Source organism: Bemisia tabaci, chromosome 10 (assembly GCF_918797505.1).
Source record: "Bemisia tabaci chromosome 10, PGI_BMITA_v3".
Lineage (NCBI taxonomy): Eukaryota > Metazoa > Arthropoda > Insecta > Hemiptera > Aleyrodidae > Bemisia > Bemisia tabaci.
This window is the reverse complement of record NC_092802.1, coordinates 42,371,019-42,383,605: the sequence shown is the minus strand read 5'-3', so window position 1 is coordinate 42,383,605 and position 12,587 is coordinate 42,371,019. Positions and strand designations below refer to the sequence as shown.

Genomic DNA, 12,587 nt, shown 5'->3' with positions numbered 1-12,587 from the left:
GAAGGACTTGAGACTGGAATTTTGATTAACTTCAGGAATGATAATTAATTTGTGCGACCCCTCAAAAACTACAACTCTTTCCACAGGGGCTCCGAGGCTTCTAAATCAGTATTTTTTGCTCTGCTGAGACCCTTCGTTTTTCTGAAAACTTGAACCGCCTTCAATTTACAAAATGTACAACCCGCGATGTGCGGGCCCTTCAACTCGCCAGCACTCCGAGCCCCTAAGCGCTGTTCCGGCCCTGTTCACGTCGAAGGTCACAGATTCTCAGCCCGACTAGAGTCCCTTTATACTGAGAGTCAAGACAATTCGGCTCATGGATGTCACAAACGGGAATAAAGATTACACAAATTGAACGTTTTCGTAATCTTTGATCGGCTCATTCTTAAATTCCTTTCTCCGTTCCTTCTTTCATTCCGTTTGTTCCTTGTCGAACCCGAAATTCCTCGGTCCATTACAGATTATAATCTTTGCAATTGGTGAAAATGTAATCTTTATTCCCGTTTGTGACATTGTGGAGGCCTAAAATACGGGAACCAATCAGAAATGGATTCAGATTGTCTTGACTCTCAGTATAAAGGGACTCTAAGCCCGACCAACGTCGGATGTAAAGAGTTCCGCCATGCATTTCCCGGCAGTGGCGAGGCGTGAATGGTCGATCATTATCGATATTTCCCCATTTGAAGCTACAGTAAAAGATCGAATATTAAGGTGTTCGTTGCGAACACCCTGTTCATCGATCCTTCTCCATAGATTTAAACGGCAGATCAATCGATATATCGCATGGCCACTGTTTCCCGGGTGACGAAGATGGCGACGGAGCCGGCTCCAACAACCAAAATCCGATCGATACTCACTCCTCCGCATCATGAGCAAATATTTAAACAAGATAGTAAGATTTGTCGAGTAAAAAAGGTATATTAATTCCCCCGATAGGACTGGCAAATAAGATAAATATCTCTGGCTAAAATTTGTACGGGTAACTAAGAACGCTACATGGTTTCCATCTTGCTCAGATCGTTCCACCACTTGGCTTCGTCGATTACAATGTAAAAGTTCGTCGTCAGTAGCGGCAGCTTTATGGCGACCCCTCCCCCTCATCTAGAGATTTTCCCCCTAAAAAATAAGATATGGTACCATGAAAACAAGCAAAAATTGCGTTCTCCATCGGTATTTCATTTTTAAAAAAATTACCTACGGAAGATCTCCTCGTAGCAACCCCCCCCCCTCTCGTATTCCCCAATTTTAGACCCCTTCCCCCAAAGTTTCTGTTCACGCTCCGCCACTTTTTGTCTAGGGGTTATTGTATTGTCACGCAACGAATTAGTGAAAGTTCCCACAGTTTTTAAATCACCTACGGATAAATTGGATATTAATTGATAAATTGATATATTGATGGATTGATAATTGATAAATCAAATGAAGGGGAAACGCTGAGTAGTCTGGGATAAGAGTTGAGGAGAGTGCTTCCATGAAAATTCAGCGGCTCGTTCAAGAGAAACATTCAAATTGAAATTCGTACATCCTAAGTTTAACGATCCAGGACATTATGCGTTTCGGAAAGTTGTACAAATTCTCGACTTTCAAACATCACATTTCCGTCAATCTTAGAAGTTGACAACATTACATTGAAATTTCAAAGTCTCAAAAATTACAAAATACGAAAAGTTCGAAATTCTCGGAGCATTCCAGAAATGAAACTTAATTTGTCAAAATAGAAAAAATTCATTCTTCAACATCACATTCTGAACAAGACAATTTAAAATGTTCAAAACAACGAAAGATCAAAATATTACGACACAATTTTTAAATTTGCCGACATCAAAACTTAGAAATTTTGAAATCGAAGAATCAAAAAGTCGAAGGTTTAAAATTTTTTTAGATTACCTAAATTTTGTGGAATTTTTACGGACTTTTAAATACTTTCCGAGATGTGTTATAACAGCATTATAATGTTAAACTGAAGAAAATAAAGAATCGGAACTTTTAACATTTTCGAACATCGAAATTTAGAAAGTTTCGAATCTAAATATCGGAAGGTGCCAAAAAGTTTAGAGCAACTGAATTATTTGAAATTTTTGAAAATTTAAAACTTTTCGAGATGAAGAAATAGCACTGGATTGTAGAATGAGAAAAATCACAGACTCTGGACATACTATAGTTACATCATTTACAACGCAACTTATAGAATTTTAAGAACATGATTAAGAGAGACAAGAAATGCAGTCATCATTAATTAAATACTAATTGGAAACTACATACATACACTTAAAACTAACACGTAAACAAAACAAGGAACGGTGAGCGATTGATACAACGCAAGGCATATTTTTTCAAGAAGGAGGTACTTACTATAATACTTTTCTCCTCGCCTCTCAGTATAGTAAATTGGTAATAAAACTATAATATACAGTCTATGGGTGAGCAACTTCAAGTGAAATGGTAGGTACTTCTGTAAGTATTAAAATACATTAATATTAAAGCGTTTAATTTAATTGATTTCGTTCACATGTTTCCTACGATTTATTCTGGTAAAAAAAAGTAAACGCACACATTTTCAGATGAATGATATCTGATTTAATCCTGCCGTTATATCATTCAGGAGCGCATCATTTTTCAAAAAATTGTCAATGCTGCATATCTACACTACAGTGCTGATATTAAAGGAAACAAGATTTAGAAGATCGATTCCTTCATTTATTTGATATTGCTTGAAGTACATATATTTTTTTTATTTAAAACACGATATTCAGTTCTGGTAGGTTGAAAATTTAAATCTAATTATTCTCCTTTACGATTAAAAAGAAATCACCGAGTTAAAATGGACAACGGATGAGTATTTTCAGATTCGAACGTAAAAAGTTACAATATCTTCGCTTACACAAAACTGGGATGTTTTTCAACTCATCACAGAAAACGTATGACTCTAAATTAAAATGGAAAAAAGGAACAAAAACTAAATCTATAAGCACTCGGGTACAGCTCCGCCTAACTCACCGTATTATTTCTAAAAGCGTAAACGGGAAGGATAATTTTTGTAGTTACATTTCTTTTTCTTTTTTTTCTTTACCTATATTTTTCTTGCACAAACTAAAACATTGCGTACAACACCAAATTCGTCAAATTTTGCACACTATTTCCGTCCCTTTACCCCTTATATTGAAGGAGATCAGAATTCGGAGTTCCAAGATAATGCTAGTGGAGATCAAAGGTGAAAACAGCAGTTGCATCTCGAAATAATCAAACAATTCTAGAGCATCTTAACATTTTTAGGAACATTTTGAACACCTAATTGAAACTTGTTAAAAAAAATTAGGCACCTAGATGCATTTGTGCGAACCTTTAAATGTTAACTCGAGGGGGAACTCGAGTAAATCAGTACACCTTCGGGCACTTCCGAACATTAAAAAAACACTTATTTCTTCTTGAAACTTAGATAACAACCCCGTACACCTTGAAATTACCACCAGAAACTTGTGTGCATCATGCAACAATTAAGTGGGCCTTGAAAATTTCGGGAAACTATTGTGCACCTTGAAATGTCCAGAAAACTTGAACGCACCATAAAAATTTCAGAGAATTGGTTTGTACCTCGAAACTATCAAAAGCCCGAGTGCACCTTAGAACTTTCAGAAAATTTGTGTGCGCTTGGTAACATTTCCAGATCATAAGTGCACCTAAAAACATTTCGACAAACCTTGAAAATTTCAGAGAACTAATTTGAGCATTGAGACTTCTGGAAAACTTGAAGGCACCAGTGGCGATTTCACAAGGTGGCAAGACTGTTTTCCCTCCATTTAAATCCATTAAAAATATCGATTACGATGATACAAGCTGCCTCACCAAAAATCGATTGTTTACACTTAAATGGAGGAAAAACAATGTTGCCAAGTTTCAAGAATCGCCACTGCAGCGCACTGGGAAACTTTCAGGAAATTTGTTTGCACCTTGAACCTTCCAGAAGACCTGTGTGCACCATGAAACTTTTCCAAAACGTGTATACTTTGAAACTTGAGTGGAAGTTGGAACTACAGTAGAGTCTCGATTATCCGCGCCTCGGTTATCCGCGATTCGGATTATCCGCGGTCTGTGGAGCGGACTTTTTTTTAAAATTTTTCTATTTCTTTTGAAAGCGATCGGGACCGAACGGAGAAATTCGGGGTCATTCCTCTCCTCACCAACGGCAGCCGAAAACGGCTCAAATCCATGGCTCAGTTTTCCACCAAGAAATTCGTCAAGAAATGAAGTTTAATTTGTTTAACAGGTACCGTTTATTGATTCTTAGTTAATAATTATATTCTTTTCTAACGCATGGTAAGTGTCTTTAATGATTCCTTTAAAATACAGTCTTACCGATGACTTTTTCCGGCCGTCTTGAGTAGATTCGGATTATCCGCAGTATCTCCGGTCCCAATAATCGCGGATGATCGAGGCTCTACCGTATTGCGAAAGCTGTTGGGACGTTGAAAGCTTCAGTCCAACTTAAAATACCCGGCGGCGTACATCTCGGAATTGGCCTTGGTCTCGATCTGCGAGTCGGCGAAGACGACTCTATCCTCTCTCTTCTTCTTGGTCGAGTAGTTGATGGCGAGGGGCTCCAAATCGAAGTAGAGCTTCCTGGGCGGGCCCCCTCCGGCGGTGGGCCCCAAGAGGCCCTCGGCGTTGTTTTCGTCGATCTCCGAGGGGCCCGGCGACCCCTGCGAGCCTGGAGGACACCGCGAGTCGAAATACAGGGACACGATACAGTGCTTCTTGCAGAAGGCCCACCACCAACGGAACCCGGACAGACCCTCGAAAGCGAAAGAGGGGTCCCTCCGGCGACGGAGCTCCGTGACGAAAGCCAGGACTTCGGCGAGGGACTTGCGGGTCCTCCGGTTGTAGGGCGACAGGGAGATCTCGCAGCAGAATTCCAGGATGTGCACTTCTTCCTCCGGGGTGAGGGCGAGTTTCTCGAGGATCATCATCCTCTTCGTCTTGCCGAGGATGTTGTCGTAGAGGGTCCCTTTGGGGATGCCGTAGCGGGCGGCGGCCGTGGTGAAGCGGAGTTGCTGGGTGACGACGGCCTGGATGGCCTCCTGGAGCTGTCCCTGGGACCAGGTCGGGGCCTTGAGCTTGAGGGCGGGGCCCCCGGAGCCCCCGGGGGAGGAGCCCAGCGGCGGGGAGCAGGCCAGGTCCAGTGCTGATTCCACCGCCGTCGAGTCGTCCTTCGTCAGGGCTAGCGGGGTGTCGGCATCTATAAATTGGGTTAGGAGTGAGTCACATTTAACGCATCACATTTTCCAATTAGTAACCACTACTTTCGGCTCCGTTTCCAGAAGAGCCGTTCGTAAATTACGTAACGCGCTAGAGCACTGTCGTCTTAAGACGTCGCCGTATGAGCCTTCAGACGTTGCCAAGTTTCCTCCGATGAAAACCAAATTTACTCGGAAAATGGAGATGTTGCATGTGTGAGGAATTTGCGATTGGACTGTTGATTCTTATGTAAAAGTTCTCAATTTCACCAAAAGCTCTGAAAATTTCAGGGGAAAATGTTCTTAGATTTCCTTAAAAATAAACATTTCAGTGAAGGAAATTTGGAAACTTCTCGAATGTTCATACGGCGTTGTTCCTTAGCACGGTAGACTAGTGCGTTAGTTTCCTTGCGCGGGTGGGTGCTCTGATGGATGAGCCAGAATTGGACGGCGCATTTGAAGGAGGGCGTAACCGTCAAAATCAAGATTCGAAAAACATGTAAATACTTGATTTTTCAAAAATTCTACAAAGTTCTCTTCGTAAAAATCAAGCGATGTTGCACATGGCATCTGCTCCGCGAAGTAATTGGACAAGGAATAAAGACATTTCAAAACTTTGGAGGATATGCCCTTTTCCCATAGAACCGCTATGTCATGCCTAGAGTCCCTTTATACTGATAGTTAAGACAACCCCCCTCATGGAGTAACAGACGGGAATAAAGATTACACAAATTGAAAATTTTTCGTAATCTTAGATCGGCCCATTCTCAAATTCTTTTCTCCGTTCCTTCTCTCATTCCGTTTGTTCCTTGCCGAACCTGTAACTCCCCGGTACATTCCAGTTTATAACCTTTGCAATTGGTGAAAATGTAATCTTTATTCCCGTTTGTGACACTGTTGAGGCCTAAAATACGGTAACCAATCAGAAATGGATTCACATTGTCTTAACTCTCAGTATAAAGGGACTCTAGTTATGCCGTTATCAGCGGTGTTATGGCGGTCGAGCAGCATGCCTATTTGGTGAAAATATTAAAAATCATAATTTGTGCGCTTACTCGTGGTTTTCGTCATTACGGTGCGAGGTGCACCCTGCGCCGGGAAAAGTGGCTTGGAGATCGCACCCTTTCCCCACCAAAGCAGATATTCAAATGTTAAAAAAGACGTTCAGAAAGCAACTTTAGTGACATCGCTCGAATGTAAGATGAATTCATTATATGAGAATGGTATTTCGTCAAAAACTCTGTTTCTGAAAATTTGGCGGTTACGCTCACCTACAAACAACCCCCTAATTAGTAGTTCCTTATTGAAAAATATGGTCCGATTGCAAGTGCAGAGCAGCTAGAAAATGAATTAGAAGCGTTAACATGGTTGATGAAATATGGACTTTTTACAGAGGGTTAACGGAGGAAAGTGCTGATTACTCTGCCCAATCTGATAAAAATCGTCGCTCCTCTGACGTAACGGCGCGCGCACAGTGGATCGAGTCGATAGGAGAGGTCGGACAAAATTTTGAAACTTTAAACGCTTATAACTCCGTTTATACAAATCTTTGAGGTCCTAAAAGTGGTCCCACTGACTTTTTCGTGCAATTTGCTGCTGGAGGCACCCCTTAAAATTTAAAATGTGACGAAATAAACATCAAAATTTGAAATTTTAGTAAAAAGGTTCATGTGAGACCTCTCTAATTGACTCGATCCACTGTGCGGCGTATCTGCATTTCCACACGGGCCCCGGAAAGCGTGGGTTTATATACATATCGATGGTGAAACTACCAAACCACGTATCTCGGTTTGCGACGTCGCAGACTTCCTATCATACTTTATTTTTTAAATGAAAAACTACTTAACATCCAGTCTTGAAAATTTCTGTGATTTTTCCTCTTTGTGCGGAGAAAATTCCGTGAAAATTTCAAGGAATGATATTGATTTGGTCTATTTCAAAAAAATAAAATGTGAGCGTAGATTTTTAAACACCGCAAACGAGATACGTGGTTTGGTAATTTCACCGTCGATATATGGACGTATTTATGCTAAAAGTAACTATGTTCCTCGCAAAGCCTAAGCACATAGTTCCTTTTAGAATAAATACGTCCGTATGGAGGACAAGACTCACTTGGAAATCGAAACACGCCCTAACGTCAGAGCAGCGGCGATTTTGCAAGTTGGCTCTTCTGTTTTCGCCCGCTTCAAATCCATTGAAAATATCGATATTCGGCGAGGCAAGTTGCCTCACCAAGAATCGATTCTTTTGCATACATTCAAATCAAGGCAAACCAGAATTGCCAAATTTCATTGAAAATATTTAATAAACCCTCCTTGATGACTTTTCCAGAGCTCATTCAGTTAGACGAAGCGCTCGAAGTGAAAAACGTCTTGGTGCTCTGTCGTGAAGAACAGGCGGTTTGGCCTAAACACTCCTTCATACCTATGTGTAGGCAACCTTGCAGTACGTACCATGAGTCGTACTGCCCAAAGTCATGGTTATTTCCATAAATCGCATGGGATTGCCTCGCGATTCAAGGATGGTCCAAGGGACAGGATTCGGGATTCGCACCCCGAGAGATTGGGGTAAGAGCAAACTCATTTTTAGACAACACCTTGGAAAGGGTGACACCCCCCTCCCCCTAAAAACCTGCATTAAAATGCGACAGATGTAGAGTGTGAATCTTCCTGAAGGAGTATAAGAATAAGACACGCTTATGATGACAGGGAAAGTTGAGGGTGTCATTAAAAAGGAAAATGCAGAGATTTACATGAATGGAGAGTTTGAAACGCCAGAGAAAAGGGAGTTATCCACCAGTTTTGTTAAGATTAAGCACCTTTGCGATTTTGTAATACCTTTAAGTACGTCCTTAGCTTTAAACAACATATTCAAGGAACTTTCTCTGGAAAATTGGAAAATTGTCTCGACTCTGATGATCGATAAGGAGACGTCGAATGCCTTTATATTTTTCTTTGAACTGGCCTTCAATATGTTGTTAGGAAGTGTCTTCTGAGGCAGTTTATTTATTTATTATTTATTTTATTTTATTTTATTTTTTTTTTTGGTAGAAAAAAAATATGAATTTAATGAATTGTGCGCTCATTCAAAGGCGTAATTTGGTGTTGACCCGAAAAATCACAGGTAAATGAAGAAGTCGATTAAAACTTCTTAAAAAAATTGTCTCTGATGAACCTGCTTAATTGTTTTTCTTCTTTTAAATGGACACATTATTTTCACCTTAAGTAAACTTGGAGTAAAAGTTTCACCTTCTTCTGTTTTTGATATAAATGTCATTGAAGACAGAATTATATACATTTTCTTTGACTTAGAAAAAATTCCTTCGACGAAAATAATGCTGAGTCGACTGATATTCCTTGAATGCAAACCGATTGGATTTAAACTGGAAAGGCGGTTAACAACAATTCCTTTGACAGAATCGTCCCTGAGAATGGTTCTTTTACCCTGATTCTGTAGTGGACAGGAAACCAAGCCGAAGCCCAAAACAGATTGAAACGTTAAACTGTGATGTTAGTCTCACGGACACACAAACACCAACACAAAACGGGAAAACCAATAAAAAAACGGAGTTGAATGGAGGTTGCGTGGCTGATACATACCTGCCACTGGTCCGGAGGATGTGGAGGCGCAGAGCCAAGCTTGAGACGATTCTAGCTTTTTCGCCTGAAACAGAAAGAGAAAAAAATGTCAGACACATTCAAGCATAATATGCTCTTTTCGTGTCTTTTCACCATACTGTAAGCCAGGTGTCCACTTAAACAGGCTGTCCAAAAATCAGTACTTTTACAGTAGGTACATTCCCAAGAAATTCAGTACCGTCTCAGCAGAAAAATTCAGTACTTTTTCAGTACTTTCATTTGATGAAATTCGAAATGTCAAAAATTTGAATTTTTTCATCTAATTCTGACAAAAATGACAAAACAATGAGTAAAATTCCGAGCTCTCTTGAGGAATTTTCGCACTTTTTCAGTACTTCCGGACCGCTCTTAAAAAATCAGTGCTATTTCCGGACTTTCCGGAAATTCCGGACTTGTAGACACCCTGTGAGCACTACACGCTTAAATAGAGAATTTGCAGATGTCTTGAATTTTGTGATTTTATCGTTAAAATGATACCACTAGGAAAACTGAGCGCGAGGATATCCTTGGCATCAAAATTGGACAATTATTACAGAAAATATGACAAAATAACCTAATCTGCTAGAAGTACGTGTGTTTAAATGAAAAATGCCGCCACATGACGTCATGAGTCGGCACATTTTCTCACTTCTAAATCTATTTTTCTCCAATTTCTCATGTGAGAAAAAAATTGTGAAAAATACGGCGAAATCAGCTCATTAGGCACTCTCAGATGAAGCAATAAACTTTTTGTGTGCAAATTCTCCGTTCTGAAACACCTTATTAAAAACGTCCAACATATTATCACCGTGTTTTTCGCAATATTCCCCGAATTAGTTTGAAAAACGTTTTTAAAAAAAAAGAGTATCTGGATGTCCAAAGTGCGAAACCGCGTATCTCCGTTGGCAACGTTGGAGACTTCCTGTCATACTTCATGTTTGTTAAGGAAAACTAGTCAACGTACTTTCTTGGAGACTTCCTTGACTTTTCTTCTCTGTTGGAGGCATATTCTGTCAAAAATTCGTGCAATTTAAGTTGGCTTGTTTCTCCTCTACGAAATAAAATAGGAGCGGAAATTTTGAAATATCGCGAAGGAGATACGTGGTTTTGCACTTTGGCCATCGCCTTCGGGGCATCAACTTAAAGCTTCACAATAGTTTCTGTAGGATGCTTCAACAAAAAAATGTATCAAGAGAGGTAATACTTCGTAAATAAGTTGAAAACATCAACGTTTAACCGGAACAAAATTAAGATACCTCATAGTCTCTTTTCTCCAACTCTCAGAATCTGTGAGGATAAAGCAGGGATTTCTGCACAATTTCTAGAAAATTCATCGATTTCGTTCATCTAGTGGATCAACCAGGAGCACCAATTTCAACAAGAAACTGATATGGAGGTAGTAAGAACATTAATCATCGGTTTTAACAAGAATGGAGAATTCGCATGCAAATTTTTTATTGCTTCATCTGAAAGTAATTAAAGGGCTGATTTCACGTATTTTAGCGGATTAGATCATTTTCTCATATCTTCTACAAGAATTGTTCAATTCATGAACCAATTAAGGGTATCCTCGTGTTCAGTTCACTCAGTTCCACTAAAACACGAGATTCATCAAATTTCAGACACCTGTAAATTCTCTGTACTAAAGAAAATTCCCGGAAATGGTTCGTTCCGGGCTGAATCCCAAAACATTCCAAGGATTTCTACGTTTTGAACGAAACGGATTAGAGCGAAGTGAGAACAAACGTTCAAAAAGCAGAAACAGAAACACGAGGAGAGCCTGGAATCGTAGACGTAAGATAGGCGGGCTGCGTCACATCATTTTGAAGGCGTTTTAACCTGTTTCTCCGACGGGGGCTGCTTGAGACAACCGAGACGAGGCAGTAGCAGAGGCGGTAGAGAAAAGACGGGAGAAAGGTTAAAAAGAAGAAGGGTAAAAGAAGATATCGAGGAAGAAAAAGAAGAGGAAGAGAAAGAAGAGGATGAAAGAGGAAAAAGAGGAATCACCGGCTATCGATGAATCTCCGTTTGAAGTCATGATAAAGAGAAGGTTCTGAAGCTAACCCGTGACAATCGATCTTTTTCCATTGGTTTTAACGCTGGGTCAATCGATTAATCGCAAAGCGGGCCACCGTTGACCGGTGACCGCGCCGACGCCGCTTAAATTCTGAAATAAGCTCATTATCCCGGCAGAAATAATAACCTACATAGCGTTTCGCCCGCCATCATATTCCGCCATATATTCATAACCTCATTGCCAGCGCCCCCCCCCCCTCCCCCTCCCACGGCACTGGTCACAGCTCTCGTTTCCTTTTCCCGATCCCCTGTCCCCCGAGTCCGCCCAACGAACGTTTGGAAAATGATCGATAAATATCGAAACAGCTGCCTCGTCTGGTATCGATCACTGGAAGGTGTGCACCCTGACCACTACGCGGCCCTTCACTGAAAAAAATGTATGGTAGATTAAACCATTCTCTGACACAGTCATACGAGGATGGTAATATACACCAGATTCTATGCTAGTATCTACCATATTAAGGTGAGTATCACCAAAGTTTTGGGAAATACTGTTATAATTCTGGTTATTTCCACCAAATAGTAAGTATCACTGTGCAAAAAATCAAGTAGACTCATAGTACATGTTAACATACTTTTTTTCAGTGTACCATCAAAAAGCGCTTCGATCACTCTGAATTATTCTATGTAGATCAGGCTCATCTAGGGACTATTGTATATCTAAAGCCCCAAAAATTATGAACATTGGCGGGTTAGATCTTCAGAAAGAATTGCGAAAAAAAAACCCTAACATTTATGTCGATTAAATGAGAGTATTCACAACTTTATCATGATAAAAAAAGGGGGGGGGGACCTGGATCATATTTTAAAAATCGATAAAGAAGGGGCTCATTTAGAGGGTAGAACGATAAGACGAACTGTGGCAAAACATGTAAATTTAGGGGTTCAATGAGATAGTAATGAAGACTTTTTTTAGATTTGAATGGAGGTAAAACAGTGTTGTCGATTGGACGTACTTATGGTAAAAGTAACTTTATTGTTGCGCGATTTTGTACGCAAACCATTTGCAAATGGTTGCTTTTAGCATGAACACAACAAAATGAAGAAGGAGAAGAGGAGGTAGAAGGAAAAGACTTAGAGCTGTGTCCTTTCATCTACGAAACGACGCATTTTAAAAAAATGATCAGAACTTGTTGTAAATGCGTCGAAAATTTCACGGTATCCATGGTTGTTTGACGCAAGTTTGAGACGAAAGACGAAAATTGATGAAAAAAGCCTCGGAGTGCTATATAATATAAATAACGAATTTTTTTAAAAAATTAAAAAAAAAATTGAAAACTTGACAAACATCGTATGAATTTTCGAATTATAACTAAACGGAAACATTCATCGAATAGTCAGGAAAGGAATTGAAGGAAACTTTACAAAAACCGGACGGATGTTTTTTTCTGAAGAGAATTGATCATGATGAAAATTTGAAAGTTTATTGATGCATATCCGAACCCAACCTAACCTAAGAAAGGAGTTGGTAAGATGCGTCCAATATCCGGTCGGCGATAATAACGTGCATTACGTTTCATGATCTACATCTAAGATATTCATAACCTCACAGCAAGCACTACACTCATAGCTCCGTCCGACGGAGAAACGCCATAGGAACGTTTCAAGGTTGCCAAATTTCTTCCGCAAAAATTATGACCTTCGACAAAATGTATATCTATAT

General features: G+C 40.0%; 1 protein-coding gene across 3 annotated transcripts in view; it reads right to left on the bottom strand.

Moving 5' to 3' along the window:
• Positions 1–12,587, bottom strand: part of bab1 (bric a brac 1) — a 423,053-nt gene that overhangs the window by 38,011 nt on the left and 372,455 nt on the right. For 2 of the 3 annotated variants that reach the window (XM_019043711.2, XM_019043710.2), the window contains one exon: positions 8,831–8,894. In XM_019043711.2, coding sequence (XP_018899256.2) covers positions 8,831–8,894 — 64 coding nt within the window. Of the gene's footprint in view, positions 1–711; positions 5,234–8,830; positions 8,895–12,587 lie in introns of those variants that run through there. The other variant, XM_019043714.2, reaches the window with a different exon arrangement.